At 40.0% G+C, this 20,940-nt stretch overlaps 1 protein-coding gene and 1 long non-coding RNA gene across 9 annotated transcripts in view; one reads left to right on the forward strand and one right to left on the reverse strand.

The window, feature by feature from the left end:
• The window catches only part of astn1 (astrotactin 1), a 406,003-nt gene that overhangs the window by 106,200 nt on the left and 278,863 nt on the right, over positions 1-20,940 (forward strand). For 2 of the 8 annotated variants that reach the window (XM_037083606.1, XM_037083608.1), the window contains exons 6-7: positions 18,654-18,761; positions 20,528-20,677. In XM_037083606.1, coding sequence (XP_036939501.1) covers positions 18,654-18,761; positions 20,528-20,677 — 258 coding nt within the window. Of the gene's footprint in view, positions 1-18,653; positions 18,804-20,524; positions 20,678-20,940 lie in introns of all 8 variants that reach the window. The other 6 variants (XM_037083601.1, XM_037083603.1, XM_037083600.1 and 3 more) reach the window with 4 other exon arrangements.
• On the reverse strand, positions 4,572-5,923 carry LOC119010958. Its single transcript, XR_005072094.1, has 2 exons — positions 5,441-5,923; positions 4,572-4,755 (listed from the first exon to the last, which is right to left on the reverse strand). It is a non-coding gene; the product is annotated as an uncharacterized LOC119010958 (long non-coding RNA).

Below are 20,940 nucleotides of genomic sequence, written 5' to 3' on the forward strand. Positions count from 1 at the left end.
TTCATGTTCGATTTATATTCCATACAGAAAGTGTTGATCATTGTAAAAACTGCTGAGTTATCAGGGGGCAGCAACAGCAGCCTTTCTTTCATATGTTCGGCTATGATAATTACAAGTTACTTTAATATCTGTTCATTTGTCAAAACCCAGCATCAGATAGTCCAACAGCTTCAACTCTGCAAATGTTACTCGATAATTGAAAGCATGACAAAAAATAACATGTAGTCTATCGACAGGAGTGCTGAAATCACAGATGGGACTAAATGAGTAACAGCTTTGTTCACCAGTTGGTTCAAACTCCGGTGTAAGTCTCTTCAAAAGTGCCTCTGAATTTGAATTGAAATTATATTTGAAAAAGTAATTTCCACACAGATAATACCCCAATCAAATTACTAAGTTTGCACAAGTCCGAGTAAAATGTGTCAAGACCTCATAATGGAAACTCCTCATTAAGTGGCTGACTGAAGTTTATTTATTTACGCTTAGAGAAGATAGAAATAGTTCTCTTCCTCTTGTGATCAAAGAATTTTTCCAGAACTCGATTCTAAGGCCGTTTTATAAATACACTGCTCAAAAATTTAAGGGAACACTTTAATCATACATCAGATCTTGATGAACAAAATGATGCAACAATGATCAGTGGAAACCAAAATCTTCAACCCACTGAGGGCTGGAATCAGAATCACACTAACAATAAAAATAAAACAATTAAATCATGCACTGATATATAATGTCCCATAGGTGCAAAATTGCATTTAAGTCAATGGAACAACATACACAGTAGTAGCCTGCTAGTATTTTTAAGGACTCTGTCAGTGCTCCTTCTGTTCCTCCTCACACAAAGGAGCAGATACCAGTCCTGCTGCTGGCTTTATGCTTATCTGTGGCCCTGTCCAGCTCTCATTGTTCGACTTTTAGTATCACCTCAATGCTCTTGAGACTGTGAAGGGAGACATGGCAAACCTGCGTGTGACCACAAGTATGGATGTGCCATACCTGTGCAACCTGATGGGATGCAGGTACTGCCTCATGCTACCACTAGTGACATGGACACTGGCAGCACACAACACCAGAGAAGAATCAGTCAGGAAGGATAAGGACAGAGCGTTCGTCTGTGGCCGACACGTTCAAAACCATTCCCCTTTTTGGGAGTTGTCTTACTTTTGCCTCTCCATTGCACCTGTCACTTTCATTTGCACCAAAGCATGTGAAATTGATTCACAATCACTTGTGCTTCCTAAATGGACAGATTGATATCCTGAAGTTTAACAGACTTGTTGTTGGGCTGTGACTATTAAGTGTTCCCCAATTTTCTTGAGCAGCGTAGTATTCTAAAAAATGATTAATATAGCAACTTCCGATCAGAATCATCATTCTAATGCTCACATTAACTACCTCCTGTTAACTAGAGGTGGGTAAAAATATCGATTTATCAATGCATTGCAAAATATTTTTCCCCAATTTAATATTGATACAGAAAATCCTCTGAATCGATTCAGGCATGCAGCGGCCCCCGACCACCCGCTGTCCCTCGCCGGACGCCTCTCGTTCCCTGCCTATTTTATATCTAAACACATTGTGTGCCTTTGTTTACATTTCAATTTGAATTAGAACTTCCAAGAGTAATGATTTATAATTCAAGATTACTTTTTTTAATTAAAAAAAATCAGGTACTCTGATGAATTATTTGTTTATTAATACATATTACTCACTCGATATAGAAGCTTTTAAATCAATATTGAATCGAATCACGACCTAAAGATTCAAATCGAATTGTGAGGTTCTTGACAATACCCAGCCCTACTGTTAAACACCCAGTTATGGTTTAACCCCAAACATTTTGAGTGCAATTACAGATACAAATAACTGAGATATTTAAACAGATTACAGATTCTTTTTTAGACTTTTTCAGTCAGAACCAAAAACTCACCCACCAGTATGCGCTGTGCTGACAGCCAAATTACTACACAAATCAGAGGATTTATGTACTGAGTTTAATTTCACTTTGACTGTCAGGAAAGCCTTATGTTGGATTCATAGTTACACATGTGTCTTTACCCAACACTAGAAATGGCAACAGTTATTTTTCCTGACATGAGTTTGTATGAGTTTCAACAACAAGACTTGCATTTTTAAAGGTCCCTTATTATACTGTTTTTCATCTGTATTTGATACATGCATTGCCCCAAACCCATCTGTGGTCCTGAATTTCAGCTGTCTATAAGTCGCTCTATTCAGAGCAGTCTGTTTCTGTGCCTGCACCTTTAAATACTAATGAGCTCCATCTGTCAACGGAGAGACAGCCCTGCCTGCTACATCACTCTCAGGGAGGGGACGTCTCTTGCGTTAGCAGTAGCATGCGCTAATGGTTAAGGTGGATGTGTGTGTGTATATATATATATATATATATATATATATATATATATATATATATATATATATATATATTTTCTGCTATGGCTTGCCGAGATTTTTTCGTTTGTACATTTACTACCACGAAGCAAATGGCTAACAGCTAGTGAAAGCTGTGTTTGTCTCCAACTCAGTCTCCAAACTCTTGGACACTGTTCACATCGTCTCTGTCTCCAGTCTGCAGGTTTCCAGACTTTCTACTGTGACAACCAAGCTACATCGTAATATCATTAACATTAAACTCGCTTCACAATGGCATTGCATAGCGGACCAAAGCGGAGCTAACTAGTTAGCCAGTTTCCAGCTGACTTCACTGTAATCGTAGGCAACTATAGATACTATCAAACCGCAGCAACACTTTTCGGTGGCTCAGGTGCAGTTGCTGGGTCCGGATGGGTGGGACTGATCCTTTTACGAGGGTCAGTGTCGAGGCAAAGCCAGCTTTGTACTGACCCTCATTACTGAAGCAGTCCGATGTGAAGTGGTTAGCACACACATACAAGCTAACACGAACCGCAGCTGGCACGTTGTCTTAAAATATGAAACACAGCCACTGTCTCTTCTGTTGTTCTGTAGCTGGGACAGAATATAGGCACTGATGTTGATTTTTACAACCAACAACAGAGCTATTTGCATGTCTAGCTCTGAGCGACGACATTGTGAAATAATGCTGTCTCACCGGAGGACACACCGAACTTCACCTCAGGGATGAACGCCCCCCTCTCAGATATCTCCTATCACCATGCAGAGGAGGTTGGCCTATGATAATGACTCCTTTCTTTACGTAACAACAGGAGCTGAATCTGAACAGCCTGCAGGAGCGCCGTGTTACCAGTGGGTGGGCTGCAGAGACCATGCAGGAATCACTTGTTTTCCTCATTCTGGGAGTTGGCAGGGAGGACCACATTATATATGTAGAGACCAGAGAAAACCTGTTTTTTTATGATATGGGACCTTTAAGTTACCAAGTCATTCATCCAGAGCCCTCCCACCTCAGCCTCCATGGAACAAGTGCCGCACGGAATTCCTCCAGCTAACTTTTGGTTTCACACTCTACTAAATTGAATATAATCAAATAATTTAACAGTAAGGCTCTTCTAGACTTTACTTTAAACATGTAGTGGTTGCAAGTATTTCATGACTGAAGAATTATCTTTACGAGGCCATCATGGAGTACAGTATATAAGGAAAACGCTCTATGCTGTCACACAGAGAGCAGAGGAGAGCATCGGACTGCAGCACTAACAAGTGAGACCAGCAGACCAGCACACAATGCAACACTGGGAAAGCTAGCAGTGAATGAGTGAATGACTGTGACTGAGTGACTCGTGCAAACGTCAGACCTTTAGCTCAGGACAGGGAGCAGACGGTGGGCTCGGACAGTAATTACTGACAAAGTGATCGAGTAAATGACTTGTGCATACCCTGTCTGACAGCTCAGGGCAGTGAGCAGGCTCAGGGCAGTACTGAGTTTAAACAAGCATACTTTATTCACAGGGTAGGTTTTTACATTAACTACACCAAATAGAGTTCATGTAAGAGTTGCGCAAAGTGTGAGTTACACATGGTCTTGCAATATCTTCACAGTAAACACAAGCCTTTAGCAGGTGAAAGAGGCGAGTCAGTGAATGAGTTAATGGAGACAGGGACTTGTAGTTTGTAAAAACAAAACAAAGGCCACACTCTAAAATGAATTGCTGCTAGTGTGGCAATGTTTTCAATAAAAATGAGGCATGAAGTGAAGGCAATAGGTGTTCAACTTGCAGCAACATTGTGATCAATGCCCAGCTGCACCTATCTTTTATCTGCAAAAGTTTATCTCTCACAGCTACATAGCAGGCAAGCTATCATGGTGAGCCACTGAATGCCACCACACAGGTTTAATCATTGACAGCATCACAACTGCCCTTTTGGAAAACTCCCAAGGACCCTGAGACATTTCAACTCATTGGACAAAGGTTATCAATAATACAGTAAAGAAATACAAGGCTGTGCAAGAAAAGTTGGATTATGAAACATGAGATCTTTGCAGGACAGTGAGGATAAAACCATTGTTATAAACAATGTTATCCTGAGAGATGAATGCCCTTTGAGAAATGAATCAATACAATTGTTTAGCGTGAATGTGGTCGGAATTTGAAACCCTCAAAAATGCAATACATTGCTTTGTCTTTTTACTTACATAAGTCAAACTGTATTTCTTTCCATATTCCCATCGATTTCAGTCTGAAGCACTTTCTGTACATCATACATTTGTGCTCACCGCTGTCATCACACTGCACTCCCATCTCTCCTCATGCTCACCTTTGTCAGCCCAAGCCGCAATAGTGTAGGAGTTGTACTCTATGACAGGGGATTGAGAAATACATGAAATGGAGCGTCATTATCCCATTATGATAAACAAGAGAAAAGGAAGGCAGCGACATTTCCAAAATGTCATTTTGGAAATTTCCAGTTGACCTCAGACCATAATTCACTTTCCTCCACACTCTGCTTACAGAAGCTTGAATCCATTTTTAAAACATTTCTGTGATGTTAGTCACTGTTAAGACACTCAAGAAATTAACTTCTTTTCTATCAAAGCAAGAGTAGACAGTCATTTTCATGTTAAAAAATAATTTGTGCCAAAGCTAAATATAGCAGTTTACTTTAAAGTTATGTTCCAGATTTCTGTGCAATATAGCAAGATGCTACTGATATGTGCCGTAAATTGTCTCTAGTAGTTGATAATTTAACTAGTTAGGATTGAAATAACTTTTTTGTTATTACAGAGGGAATAACACATTGCAAGAAGGTACTGTTGGGTGCCGGTACCAAATTGTAGGTATTGGAACCGATATTGGTTCAAATGTGAAGCTTATCTTCAGTGGTGTTATCCAAACTAGCATGGAGGATTGTAATTGTAAATCTACAACACAAGAGCACAGGCAAGGTGTTAACCTGTTTGTTTTATCGCACCCTCCCATGTATTTGTTCGTGCAACCATCTGTTTTAATTAAATTAAATGTATGTCTGGTGGAGAACCAACATGAATCTTGGGACATTTTCTTGAGTGAAGGTTGAGTTGTTCTTTTCTTTCTTCCTGTCTGACCTTGACTTGACTCTCACCGTGTCTTTCCAGCAATGCAAACTTAAATCAGAAACAGGGTGGAGGAAAACAACATTCAAGCAAACCTTTTATCAATAATAGAGGCTGAGAAGAAAGACTGAATGCCCCAAACACCCAACAGAAAGCAGCACTAGGCACCGCTGGCAGCTCTAAATGGTGATGTTGGAATATTAAAAACTTCAGAGCCCAGAAATTCTGGAACATGTTTTCAGTGAACTGCAAAGAACACAGAGATGTTTACTACCTTCTCACCTAGCCTGTGAAGTTTTATGCCAAAGTGTTGATGGAGTCAAAAGGTCTAATGCTGTGTTCAGACAGACATTACTGCTCTGTCATAAAAAACTAAAAAAACAAAACAAAAAAAAAAACACAAACACCCTCCTCATTCATTTTAATGAGATTACTGTGTTGCACAGCATGAATTCTGACACCAGTGGGTTCTGGCAAAACAGTGTTTGGTTGTGTGACAGTGTCATCTTGCAATCAGCTGCTATGGCCAATCAAATTCTTAGCGATTACTTGAATGTGAATAGCATTATTCCATTGTTTACCTTGCTTTGATCATTTTCAGTGCTGTGAAATTCCATCACACAGTATCAAGGACCCCGCCCATGATGACTGTTGTCTCTTAGAAGCACAAGGACAACATGGTTGTTATAGTACTGCAAATATTAGTCAATATAGGTTTATTTTAACAACATAGTTTTACTGTCCTAAACTTACCCAAACTTTTACCTAAGCATTATTATTAGATCTTTATGAATGAATGACACACCATACCAGTTGCTCTTAGAAAGAGGACTGATGTCCTGTTACCTTGGAAAATGCAAGTTCCAGTTAAGTGACATGACACCAGTCAGTTGAATATTCTTTATTTTAACTGGAAAACTGCAGACGTTGTAGCCCTAAAGTCACAGAAGACAAAATCCTTGCACACTCATTAAAATTGTTGCATCAGTTGTATCAACTTGGTATATGAAAATAGAAGGATTTGCTTCTTAATGTACTCAACTAACACACACACACACACACGCGGGCACACGTACAAACACACACGTACACACACACATGTACAAACACACACATACACACACACACACACACACACACACACACACACACACACACACACACACACACACACACACACACACACACACACACACACACACCGCATTTAAAATTCCTGTGCTTCCAGGTACAGGTTAGTATTCTCCAAAGCCAGCTGCATAGGAATGAGGCTATCTAAGCAGGCAATTAGATGTGCTCCATGCAGTTTTGAGTTGCTGTTGTTGGTTCTTCCCGTCCACTATTTCCATCTTTGTCATAAAATATGCACAGATAGAGCTATTGTTGTCCTCTGTGGACAATTTCTGAGCATGTGTGAGGCAGAAGCAGGTAAGGTAATGACTCTTTCCCTTTTTGCTGAAGATGCCCAAGTGCCTTTCTTCACTCCATATGTCAGCACATTTAATGGACTCTAGAGTAACTTCTAAAGCAACTAAAAGTACCAAAGTTGCCAAATGTGAGAAAGGGATATCAGAGGAAGTGAAGGCATCGGCCCCAAGCCTGCAGGCCCCTAACAGTATTTCATGATTATTATTGCTGAGCAGGTGTATCATTTGTCCCTATTTATTTGAGGACCATACAATATAATGACACTAATCATGTCTAAATCAGTGGACAAGGTTAATGATACAGTAGTTATTGTACTTGTCCATACATAACAGAGGTGACTATCACTTGCCCCAAATGCTGATGACGGCATGAAGATAGGACAACCTTTTTAACTGACTGATGATTGTTATTTTGGGGTGTATTTTCATATAAAACTAATCTGATTTAAGCCACTTTTGTACTGCAGTTCGGTCACTTTTGATTTGAATCCTGTTTATGGATAATCTGTCATGCCCACCCCAGACAGACAGACTGTATTACAGTTTTTCTGTGAACTCCCTTCTCCTACTGTAATTCAAGCCAGTTCGAAGCAATGTCCTTGTATTTTTCCATGATTCTCAGTGTTTTCCTGCATCAAGACCTGCTTCCTTTTTTTAATCAGCTCAGTGTGAAATTTGACCTCTGTGTGAAAATGCTGTCCGAAATGTTTTTGCGTCTTTAATAGATGAAACAAGCTAAACACCGAGATCTATGATTATTTGGGAATTATTATGAAACCACTGAGTATGCTACTGTATATGTAGGTGATCAGCACCATTACATACTATGATCGGGTTACTCTGATACTGAAGGAAATGATTAAACCTGATGATTCTCAGAGTGTGAGAAGTGCTCGACTGTCTTTGTTTCTCTGATACTTAAGCTGATTTATGGATGTTTATTCATTATGCATATCAGAGTTAATGATCTTGAAGTGTAATGTAATCTAAATCCCATCCAAATGGAGACTTACCTACTATGGGACTTTCTCACTGCAGATATTTTGACTTGACAGTGAATGGACTAATGTTATTCATTGCACCTGCGATTATATTTCATTGCTGCCAGGAAAGAAGGGTGTTTGGCTAAAAGGGTGTGCTCATTAGCATGAAAGAAAAGCTGAAATTTGAACCAACAAGATTTTCAAGGTCAGTAAATTGGATTGTTTTCTTGGCATAAGATGAGCATACTAGCAAGGAGGATCCTCATGAGAGGCAACTTTGAATCTGATTGTAAAGAAAGCACTATTTGATGATAACTTTATACATGTGGTGCCGGCTGCGATGTCCTTATCTTGATATGGAAATGTAATGTGTTTAACAGTCTGGTACTCAATGTCTTGTAGTGGGCTACTGAGGAAGACACATACTGTTGACAGTACATGTATTTTATTAAAACTTTGTCAATAGATTTTGTTTATTTACAGCAGGCAGTTGAGCTGCGATGTGGTTGTAAACCATTACATTACGAATGGCTCCGTTCTCATTCCCTGTAGATCATTCACAATAACAGGGCCCTGAATCTACCAACCTTGACTGGAATGCCACTGTTCAATCAATGTAATTAGTCACATTTGAGTGAACTAAGACATTTTCAACGCTTGAATATGTGGAACAATTCCACAACATATACCTCGTTCAATTTCATCTTTACTTTCAGTTAGCTCTTTTTAACTGTTTAATATATTGTTGCTCCTTGGGAACTGGTGTGATTTTCACTCCCATTATATGTGCCCCATACTTAAATATGAAAGTAATAGAAAAATCAAAGAAGTTAAACATCCAAATGCTTCACTGGCGCACCATAAGGTGGATGAATCACCTTTAGTACACAACAAGTATTTGCTGGCAATGCTTAAAAACATTTTTACATTTGTCCTCTCTCCTCTGTGTGGGTTCTCTCTTGTAAACAAACCTGTTTGGTTGTCTCATTTTTAGCAATGAAGTTTCCTCTTTCCTCTCACAATTATGGAAATCCTCAAACTCAAGTTCATCTTTCAACAAGGGCAACAGTGATCTTTTTGACTGATATTTTATATTTTGCCAAAGTCCTTACAGTAACAGTCATTTGCAAGAAAACAATCTCCCACATTGCCCTGTCTCATTGAGGCAATGATTATTTGTTTGAAAATTTGCAATTAAATATCAACAGTTATGGCGAACCAAAAAAAAAAAAAATAAAAAATCTAGGAATATGAGAATGTGTCAGTTCCTACATGTCCTCATGAGTTACTGTATTGAAAATATTTTTGATTGACATTTTGGATTATATGGAAGGTATGTTTATTTCTGAAAACTCAGCTCAACTTGGAACATTTCATCCCTCTTGTGAAAGTCTTGTGGGGGACTGTGTAAGTGAAATATTAGCTATGTATGTCACATCATTGTTATCTCTGTCTGGAGCCCCTCTTGCTGTTGCAGTCAGGTCAAAGTTATTCAAACCCTAGATGGATTTTTTATTTTTTATTTTTTTTACACATACTTAACTGTAGCATCTTTTCACACTCCCAATTTATAAACAAATCAAAAAAAGCAGAGGACGCTGTCATGTCATTATTATAAGCTCAGTGAGGACTTGCATGTCACAAAATATGTCATCTGGGGTTTTTTGTTTGATCAGATGCTGATCAGTCCCTTCAAACTTCAGATGAAGTGCTTATAAACACAGATGGTACCTTTAACCAAAACAATGTAATTTTTTTATTTATTTACTTTTTTTTTAAGTACTTGGCGAGTATATCATTAACACAACTAAAAGAACATTTTCAACTGTGATTGTGTGATGGGATATGTTTTTGATTTCTCAGCCATTTTGGCATTCCTTATAACACCCAAACACTTTGTAATTACAGTTACAATTTGCACTCATTTAACACCCTTAATTGACTTTTTCTACAATGTGCAGCAGGCAGGTGATGTAACAGTAGTAAGAGAAAGTAATGGAAATATTTTTTCTGTTAAAAAGAGAAGGAAAAAATGTTGCCTTTGATTTGTGTATGTGATCAGTAGACTAGAATAATTGCTTTATAACTGTCATTCAACTCAATTCATTTCAATTCAATAAACCTTATTTTCCCCAGGGAGCATTTAAGACAGGCACAAGCAAGTCAGCACGTTAAGTACACGAGTCAGCATGTTAGTTACACAGAGACAAAACAAGTCAGATAGAATAAACTAGACTACATAAACTATGGACCACAGTTGCTCTCCTCCTGTGTGTCCTGCGGCACAGGCAGCGGAGCCGGCATCCTGATGGGAGCCACTCAAACACTGGGAACAGAGCGTGGGAGGGGTCCTGAAGGATCCTTCGACAGTGCTCTGACCGGCAGTCCAGATAGATTGTGCTGCCTCTCGCAGTGACATCCTTATCCTCTAACCTTGTTTGTTTATGTGTCCGCTTCCTGTATCAGGATGTGTTGTCATTACCCTTCCTCTCGCTTGGCTCTAGTAGCCCTCCATATTTATAGAGTTGTGGAGCACTGGACATAATAACATTTTTTGGTGTATATGAGCTACTTGTGCCTGCTGTGCATGCTGAGTTGGAGGTGAACATCCTGCAGTGAATATTTGGAGCGACTGTGTCTTGTTCTCATAGCACAGTAGAGCACAGCAACTTTTGGCTCCTGTTTACCAGCAAAGACTGAAGATTACCTGCTGTGTGAGATTTAGTCTTAATTCCTCAGGAGATGCTTTTATTCTCCTCTGTTTTTTGGAAAGTGTTTTTAAAGAACACCTCATACTAATTGGACATTTTCAAACATTGTAGTTGTGTACTAATTTGAACTTTTTGATGTTTTAAAAAAAAGAAAAGAAAGAAAAAAAAACTATTATGAATTTATCTTGTGCTATAAATGTTATCTGAGTAAAACTCAGCTGCAGCTCTCTGTTATAGGTCATGCTGCACTCACCTTAAAAGCAGTAAGGTACATTTTCTCTTAACTGCCTCTGAAAAACACTTTTCTTCTTGTACATCACAGTGAGAGGAACATGCTGTTTGCACTTTGAACCACTTTAAGTTATTCCTGTGTAGTACTATTACATTGCAGCCAACACTTCTTTTATGCCTTCTCCGCTCTGAAGCTGGTGCAGCCTCAAAGCTGTCCTTGACAGGCTCGGCTCTATTCAGGTGCTCAGAGTGCCACTTTAAAGGCTGATTTCCTGTAGTTGTGAAATTGAAAATTCTTGTGAAATTTCTCCCAAATACAAGGTTGTTTAGTCGGGTTGACCTTATAAATATAAGTGGATAAAGCAAGCACAAACAGCAAATTACATGTGGTGAATTTGAAAGTTTCCTTAAATCTGATCTTGAGAGAATACCTGGCAAAGACTTCACTGATTTTCAGCCAGATCATCGCATTATTCAACTATCAACAACTTTTTGTTTTTGTTTTTTGCAGTAAAACTGCTTTATGATTATTCACCTAGTTTATTAGAAGTCATGTTTCACAGTGCTAAGCTCTTGAGGGTTAGCTTTTCATTCATGCTGACTGATGCATTTGTTGAGAGAATATGTATCAACAGCTATTCTGATAATCAGTTAAGTAATTTATCAAGCAACAAGACTAAGCTCAAACAGACGTAGTTTGTAATGGGCATGAAGCCGGAGTCGACTTGGCTGCTGAAGAGTCTAAAGCCATGCCAGTGGCTTTGCAAGAATGTGTATGCCACAGTGGGACTTTGAGCTAACTGCTAATGACAGCATGCTAAAATATTCACAGTGAAAGATTGCTAACATGCTGATCTCCTGCAGATGTTATTGTAACATTATAAAAGAAAATAAATAATTATAGCTCAATATATTAGTATCACAATGGCTTCAATAAAGGTTGTTATTCAGACTATTGTTAGTCTTTCCAACAGTGAGATGATCCCATGGTCAGTAGAATAGCACAGTGAATAATCTTACAGGCAACAGTGACCCACCCATTGTCACCCATATTCATTCTGGGGAAATGATAATTGTTATTGAAGTAAAGTATTTAAAAAAAAGGTTAAAAAATCAGCATTCAGTGACCAAACTATAACATGAAAAGAAATCACAAACAACAACTTGACTGTCAAACACTTAATTGCTTTGTCTGACATGGTTTGTTGTTGTGTATCAAAACAAAGGCTTCCAGGTTCAGGCTGTTTAATTGTTGCCTCACACATGAAGGTATGGTAAAGCTAAAATACGCATTGCCATTAAATCACCTATTTAAGCTAAAAAGTATATTCAGTCAACTATAGAGTAGCCTATAGAACCATGTTGCAACAACTCATAATGTAGCTGGTAGCAGTGTTAAAATCAATTGTTTTTACAATGCATCGCGATGCAGACATGGATGATTATACATCAATCTTGTCATGATGAGCTTGTCATGATCTTGCTTAGAATCTTGAGGTTTTCTTCCACAATGATTCATGCTCCTGTGATTTTTCTTATGTAAAACGAATATGATCGGCCATCCTTTATCAGATTCTGGTTTGAAACTTCCGTTAATACAAATAGTCTGGCAGGAAACAGCAGCCACTCTCTCTTCTTCTTCTTTGTCTTCCCACCAGTACATTTCTGGCATCCACTCACTAAATTTAAAAATGTGAAAAGGCCCTCACTACTGCCAGGTTTGTCTATTCTGTTTTCACTGTAGAAATATGGCAGTGCAACATGGCAACCCCCTAGGGAGATATAAATGGTTCATTCTAAAGTCATGAAAACACAGCGAATGTGATCTTCAGGTGATTGTGGGTTAATTCAAACACTTCTTAGAATTATTACATTCCATTTATTCCAAGTCTGTTCTGCTAGGTTCTGTTTTATTCTGTTCCATTTTCTTTCCGCTTATCCATGAGGGTCGTGGGATGTTGCCGCTTTTTCCCCCCTAAGGGGTTGCTGGGCTTACTGGGGCTGAATCCAGTTCTCTGGATGGGCGAAGGCCAGGGTACACCCTGGATGAGTCGCCAGCTCATTGCAGGACCCTAACTGATGGCAGAGGCTGCCACACAAGGTGCCAACTGCACGTCAGGAGCAACTTTGGCGTTCAGTATCTTGCTCAAGGATACTTCGACATCTGTTCTGCTAGGTGCCACTACATATTACACACTGTACCTATAAGTCTCACCACTAGGCGACGTCCTTAGTCATTGGGTTCTATTTGGATTAAAGATTATTCTGAATGCTCTCACTAGGATTTTGACTTGTTCAGAAGGATTGAGTCACTTACCTAATTGAAGTGAAAAATTGTGGTCTTTGTTATGTTTACCTGTAGACTACACAGAACTGTCCCAGCTTTATAAATGGTGTTTCTGTGCGCCTGTCATCGATCCTCCCTGGATGTGACAGCTTCTTAACACTGGCTGATTTTTAATATCCATGTTTGTTGCACCAACCTTTTTGCTTCAGTGTTCCTCTAGCTTGGTTAATGCCTTCAGCCGTGTCTGTGCTCTCACCGGGCCCTCTCAGTCTAAAGGACACGTGCTTACATGATTCGTATTCCAAATCAGGAGCCCCTGCTTTTCTGAATTGCATTACTTGTCCTGTAAAGCCAGGGTGCCTGATTTGCTAAAGAGAAGCACATTTAGCCCACTAGCTTTCTTTTCTGTGAAAGTGACATCTTCATAGGCCACATTGTTTGAAGTGTGTGACCCTTGAATTGGGACATAGCTGCAGTGTTTTCCGTGGCATATCTTAAGTACAGTGTTCCATTTCGAGCTCAGACAGAGCAACATGCTCTCAATACATTGCATCAATACACAGGCCCGCTAGAAAAGCAGAGCATCGCTTAAAGGTTTCAGTTTGTATTTCTGAAAAGGCTACTGTAAGACTAAAATCCTTTTTAAAGCAGAGGATGGCATTTCTACATCTCCCTTGCTTTGCCGTCCTTGCACATTGTCACTTTGCACTGGAGCAAGAGGAAGTAGAAATAATGATTGCACAACAAACATGGCAGAATATCCAAACTTGCTGGCACCAGGTCTGTGTACAGTAAATTATAACTTTATGACAACTCTGCAGCTTCTCATTGGTTTTAGTTGCAAGTGGCTTGCCTGTGCAGCTTGCACTAACATTACCAAAATACAATATATGCATTGTGTACTTGAACATATTACAAGTCCTTTTAAAACAAGATAAGGGTATTTGGCATGACAGTTCATCCAGTCCCCACATGGTATTTCTGTTCATTCATAGCACATGATGAAGCACGTCTTTTGTGAACTTGTGACTTTTAACAGCCGTCTGCACCAAATATCAAGCTTCCACGCTACGCTTCAACGGATGATGTCATTTTCATGGAGGCACATGGTGTACACGAAGGGAGGGGCTGTGTGTGAGTGACAAAGGGACAGAGTGAGAGCAGGGAAGGGAAACGCAGCTGAATGAACATGCTGCGTTTTTGAGAAAAAAAGAAATGCAATATGTGGCAGTCGGTTTTGATTCTGTGGTGTACCACCACAAATTAGTCAATGCGTGGGAAACACTGACTCTGCTTTCTCCCGGTGCTGAGATCTACTGCAGGTAACACGCTGACAAGGAATAAGTACCTCATACAAGCCTACTTAAAAAAACAAAACTATCCCTTTAATGCACTATAAAACCAAGTTCAGTCTTTGTTCATGGAAGAGTTCAGCCAAAAAAGAAAGCTGATGAAGTGATCGAAGTGATCTACTCACCCCCATCCTAAAGGAAAGTCCAGAAAACATTTCTGGAGCTTTACAACACAACAACGTTGCAGCATTCTGTGAAAGAACTGATGCAGATGGGGACTTATTTTAAAACCTAAATCCAGCAGGAAAAACACAAATCAACAAAATTACCACACATACCCTGTCAGGCATATCTCAAGTCTTCAGATGCCCAACAGTCCCAGATTGATCTAAAACGACAGTGTGTGATAATGCTTTTAGCTAAGGTAAAGATTTTAACTCATGAAATAAATAAGTTATGGATCTCAAGGCTTCACAGAATAAGCCGAACGAGCTCCATTTGATTGTTTTGTTGTTGTTGTTTTTGAATCATCATCTACTTCAGTTGCTTTAAAGAATCTAGCAACAATGTCTTGCTGTGAAGCTCCATACATGTTTCATGGACTAAGAAACTTCAATTGATTTTCCATCCACATTTCAGTGAGCAGATAATCCATTTTTTGGTCAGGGTGAACTTCTCCTTTAAATATTTATTGTCTAGGATTTTAGTCTAGAGTAGGGTGATATTAACAGTAAGACGACATTCTGGCTGGGAGATCTCAGCAGTCACATAGCAACTGGAATTCAGACATAACAAAAATGTAATTGAAATCACTTGATCCTTTGTGTTGCATAGAATTAAACTGTGCCTGCACTGTTTATTCTCATTTTGAATTTATTGTAAGATATTTTGTGTTTGGAGAAGTAGCTCTGTTTCGCTAATCACTGCATGGAGATTTCATTTGTCTTCATTTCACTGCAGATTTTTAAGAGCACACTGAACTGTTCCAGAGGACTCTGTTCCTTGCCAGTAAACATTTCTGGGGGGAAATTGTGCAGTGAATATGGCTTGATTGTTAAATCAGTCGTGTGAAATGCTGAAACAATGGTGTCATCAAAAATGCCTTCCCACTTGTGTAGTAAAGCAACGCCAACATCTGTGCTGTCAGATAGTCATGGCTGCCAATAATATTTATACTGTGCATTCATATCTTCAGCGCATATTGTTCTCAAACCAACAATATGAAAAGCTGATGAAGCTGCTGTCATGAAAAAGTCCTTTCCTCAGTTTGTCACATTGACATTGCTGCCAGCAGTGTTTTCATTTTTTTCTGAGGGATCTTCTCCAGTCTAATCAAACACTGTGTCCTGGTTGGGGATTTTTAAAGCTCTTGTCACTGAGCAACGTTAGCATGAATTTTATTTCGGTTCACAAACATCCCGCTGAGGCGGCAAATCTTTGCTGCTTTGATGGACTTTCCCACTCACTTTATGAAGCGCAATCCACTAACACTTGTAAGACAAGCCTCAATACATGCCCTCTAAATATAGCTAATGCCTCTGCTAAAACACTCAGCTGAAATCCATTATAAACATATTGGAGGGCAATTTGTTTACCAGACTGTGTTGTAGCTACCTAGAAGTAAGCGAGGGACATGATCAGCATTGTCTTTACAAACAGGGCGCATGAACAAATACAGATTTCATTTCAGCCTTTTATTGATTTGTAACATAAAAAAAAGGTTTTAAAAAAAAGTTATATCTTGGTATTTTTAGGCTGAATGGTGCTACACAATACCGTATGAAGCGGGCTAAATGTGCAGTTGTGATTAAAAACCATATTATATGAGTCACAGACACCTTTATTAAAAGTGCAATGTGTAAGAATTGTCCCTCTGTCAAATTCATCAGCAAATTAATTTATCACCATATCACAAGAACAACCACCAACTGCTGCTAAGTGTAGCTGCACTTAGCTAGTAAGCTCAGTTAGCCATGCAGCTAGCAGTTCAGACTGGGGGCTGAGGGACCAGGGGAGAGTGGATGTTCACACCGTTAGCACAAGGGCCTTGTACTGGGCCGGCTGTTACAATGCTAACTTCAGTCATCGTAATGTCAGTATGGCAATGTATTAACATTCTCACAAAAACTGTGGTTGAAGTTTCAATGTTGTCAACTAAAATTCTCACATATTACCCCATTAAAACAAGACCGCAACAATTAGAAAAAAACATGTAGATGTCATCACTGTGCTAAATTTAGCAAGCACACAAACCCTCACCTCACACACCCAGTTTCCTCCGTCTTTCGCACACACACAGTGCAAAGCTGTGTTGCAGGGGTGCTACTGATGTGATTTATTCATCAGTCATGCACGCGCTCCGATTTTTCGCGTAGCACATGGGACAGATCGCAATATGTCACACAGAACAACCCTGAATATAGTGATTAACAGACTGATTAAAATAGTAGCAGTACTGTGTCTCCCTCAATCTTGCAGCAGGACTTGAGACTGCGTGAGCCGGGGTTGTGTGGAGTGTGACCCCTAGATTCCACAGGGACTGTCACGGCCACATCATGGCTGCAATACGGATGATCGTGGCCGTAGTCAATGCTCATGTTTGCACCAGCTGCACCATGGCACGTCTCAGCAGCGTCCCAGAAGCTGCTCTCTACTCTGCTTCACGGAGAATATGCGGCGAGTCTATCCTTTTACAGAGAAGGACGGCAGTCGTGTCAAGCTGAACAGAACAGATCCTGTGGACGGAAGTCACACACAGGAACAGCACAGTGCATCCGGTCAGTTGTTGAGAATAAAACACCCAGTATTGTTTCGGGGTCATGTTTCACTTCACCACATTGAATATTTAAATACATTTACATTTAATTAAGTAGCCTACTCACCCACGGTAGAAGCACGACAATCGAGGAATGTGAGGGAATAAGCAAATGAGCATGCTCCACTTCTGTAACGCACGCGTAACGTCTTAGACACACGCCAGATGGAAACCAGGGGTGAGAGAGGAGAGATGCAAAGTGGCATGACTCTGTGGAATAACAGCTCATGCAGTGCAACATCAGACTATTCATACAAATGGTATTGTCTCTTTCTATATCTTGTTTTGTGAGCATCTACATACATTTGATGCTGAGATACAGCAGCTTCCATCAGTCAGTGATGTGAATTTATATGTCAATGTATGATTTCACTGAAATCTGTGTTACCACTGAAAAGAATAAATATTGACTGAGAAAATTTGCAGTTTTAATCACTGGTGTGACTGAGCCATCGTTCAGTCTAAAACGGATCCAAAACTTTTCAAGCTACAGTGCAGCACAGTCAAAATAATGAATGGCTATGGAATGAGAGAAATATCAGACTTGCACTTTATAATAACCATCATTAAAACGTGTGTTAAATGCATAGTTAAAAAGTTACTTCACAGTTAAATGATGCTTTATAAACCATTTACCAAGCAACTGTTATAGTAAAGTTGCAATTGATGTTTATAATACTTTGTAAATGGTTAAAAAATAATGTTCAAAAAAATGAACCATCGATTTGTGCAAAAAAAGTTATGTGATCTTCGTACTTTAAGGAGCTATTTCATGACTGAATCATCACCAGCTGTGTGTGTACAGTACCCAACAAGTGCTTCTTCTGTACCCATCTGTCTCCTAGAATTGATTTGAGGAAGGTTTTGAACTCACTTATTCAACCTCATATTTTATATTATCAGATTTTCCATTGTATACATACGATATTCACTGTAAAAGGTTCACCTCAGCCAAGGTGAGGTACACTCTGCTAAAAAATGCATTCGGTTGAAAGACACAAATCAAGCTCAAGCTGCTGCATTGTGTTCACTTCTGGCGGGAAGTTTTGGCTTGTCGGCTGTCAGTTTATTCAAGGATGTGCTGTATATTATGTTCTCTTGTTGGATAGTGAATTAAATGTTTAAATATAGAGTTGTTCACGTTGAATCAGTGATGAGAAAAAAAAAAAAAACAACAAAAAAACAAGAAAAGCTGTTTTCAAGCTTCTCTTTGTCCATCAGCCCACATTTCAATTATTGATTGACAGAAACTTTAATGCTCTGATCTGCTTCCACACTGACTTCAGCAGTGGCTTCATCCTTCTCTTCCATCTCTGTGAAGCCAACTTGAGGACAAATTGCCCGCTGCGGGTCCAGAACTTTTTTTTTTTCCCATTGTAGGTGTATTTTTTATTTCTTTATGTGTGAATCCAACAGCGGGTTCAACTTTCTTGAACCCAGACGGGGACTCTGGGACGGAGGCAGACAGCGAGCCTCAGCTGGCCTTTTACACCGACCCAAACCGCAGTCGCCGCCGGAGTCGAGGTATGAGAAATGGTAACGCCAACAGCGCGTGGGGCTCAGGGGGTAAGGAGGACTCGTACACCTACAGACAGTTTATCCCGCCGTCTGATGGTATTACCATCGCCACGACGCATGACAAGTAACCTTTACAGTGCATATAGCAGATTGATGTCTCCAGTGTTGTGTGTGCTCGTGTCTCCTAAAGGACTGTACATAGAATATGTGCATATGGTTTACTGTGTGTATATATATACACGTGTGTGTAGAATCATTGTGAGCATGTCACACAGATCTCAATGCATCTGCATATATTCTTGTTGACTGAAATGAAACAAGACCATGAGAACAAAGGTTTTTTGGTGCAGTTTTTTGATATACCGATTTCATTGCACAATGTGGAGAACACTACCTTTTTGAAATAATATTACACACAAATATTATTTCTGAGGATGATCCTGTGCAAATGTTGTCAGTGAAGTGGTGCAGCATGCTTCCTCTGTCCGCATGCCATGTCCTTGCAGCTTTGATGTACAGTAATGGTGTGTAGAAGAGAGACGTAGAAAAAAAAGCGAAATAAATAAATGAAGAGACAATGCCCTCAAAATAATAGCTGCTGTCAGAAGGCGTTACAAGCCTTTACAACGCCTCCGAGCCAATTATTCCTCCATCATGTGCACAGGTGTCACAAACAAAGCAAAGCCTCCAGAAGTGTAGCCAACACCTTTAATTAGAGCGAGAATTAAGAATAGAATAAAGCTGCTGCAACACTGTGCTAACTCTGTTGTTTAGATCCAGAGGAGAGGGTGATTCATTAGGCATGACATAAAAAGATCCTCAAGTCAGAGGAATGACAAGAGAGGGGATGGAAATATAGAAATATGACACTTTTTTATGTAATATTTAAATGTATAAATATTTATGAAATATAAACTTGATCAAAGGATGTCAAAAAGGTCAAATAATGCCCCACACCATTTCAGGGTAAGTTACTTGATTAAATAAAGTCGTTTTTATACATAATACAACAGGTCAGCTTTCTACTCTGGCTTTTGTTTAAAGGATTGCCTTGGGCAGCTTTTGAATGAGAAAGTTCTGCCAGAGTAATTTAAAAGTGACAATGTAATCTAGAGTTACTCTGCTAGTGACAAAAAATAAGCACTTAAAAGAGTGAGTGGCTTTATTCAAGGTCACTGTGATTTAGTGTGTGTGTGTGTGTGTGTGTGTGTGTGTGTGTGTGTGTGTGTGTGTGTGTGTGTGTGTGTGTGTGTGTGTGTGTGCATGTATGCATGGCTGTGTCGCTGTGAGGTCACATTTAACACTTTGCGTGTCTCACTCTGGTGTGAAAGAGATAAGGGAAGCGTTCTCGCTCTGGCAGAGAGAGTAAGAGCAGGGGAATGAGGGGAGGTTGCAAAACAACCTCTGAACCACTTTTATTCCGGCCCATGTCTCTTTTTTTCCCCACATCCCAGCGTGGATGTTAATACCCTTCAAAGGTAAACCTTATTTCTGTGCCACTGAGCTATGCCTCGTCTAAACCTCCCAAAGGTTTGAGGTTTTTGATCCAAAGGTCCTTTTCATGGGTGCTAAGCCCATTTTTTGGCTTGTTTGTAAAATGACTCCCTGTGTAGGCAGTGTGTATATGTTTGTGTATGCGTGTGTGTGTATACATGTCTTTTATGGTATGGAGGAGCTGTGGGGGAATACAAAGTGGTCACTGCTTCACATATCTCTGTTGTGTGTTGTTCTCAACTCTCCTCCCTCCCCTGCCTGTGCATTTGTTTCAGCAGCAGGTTCCCCACGGAGCCCCATCAATAAGACCACCCTGACTCTGATCAGTGTCATCAGCTGCGTGATCGGCCTGGTTTACTCCTCTCACCTCTCCTGCAGCCTTTCAGTCCGGGTAATCCTACATGTGCCGGAGCACCTCATCGCTGACGGTAAGGCTTTACACCGGCCTCAGATTGTGGATGCATTCTTTCCACACACACCTCTGTGGGCTCTCAAAGCCCCAGGGGGCTGAGCTGGCATTTTTCTGCTGCTCTCTGGGGAGTTCAGCTCCCAGTATCTCTCAAACCAAGTGCCTGCATTTTGTGGTCTGGCTGCTGATTTGCTTTGCTCCCTCAAAGACAAAGGTAAATGCCAGGTCCCCCCCCCCACCAGCCCAGACCACACAGCAAATGTGCCCTCAGAGCATCAGAGC

Source organism: Acanthopagrus latus, chromosome 21, assembly GCF_904848185.1.
Source record: "Acanthopagrus latus isolate v.2019 chromosome 21, fAcaLat1.1, whole genome shotgun sequence".
Taxonomy (NCBI): domain Eukaryota; kingdom Metazoa; phylum Chordata; class Actinopteri; order Spariformes; family Sparidae; genus Acanthopagrus; species Acanthopagrus latus.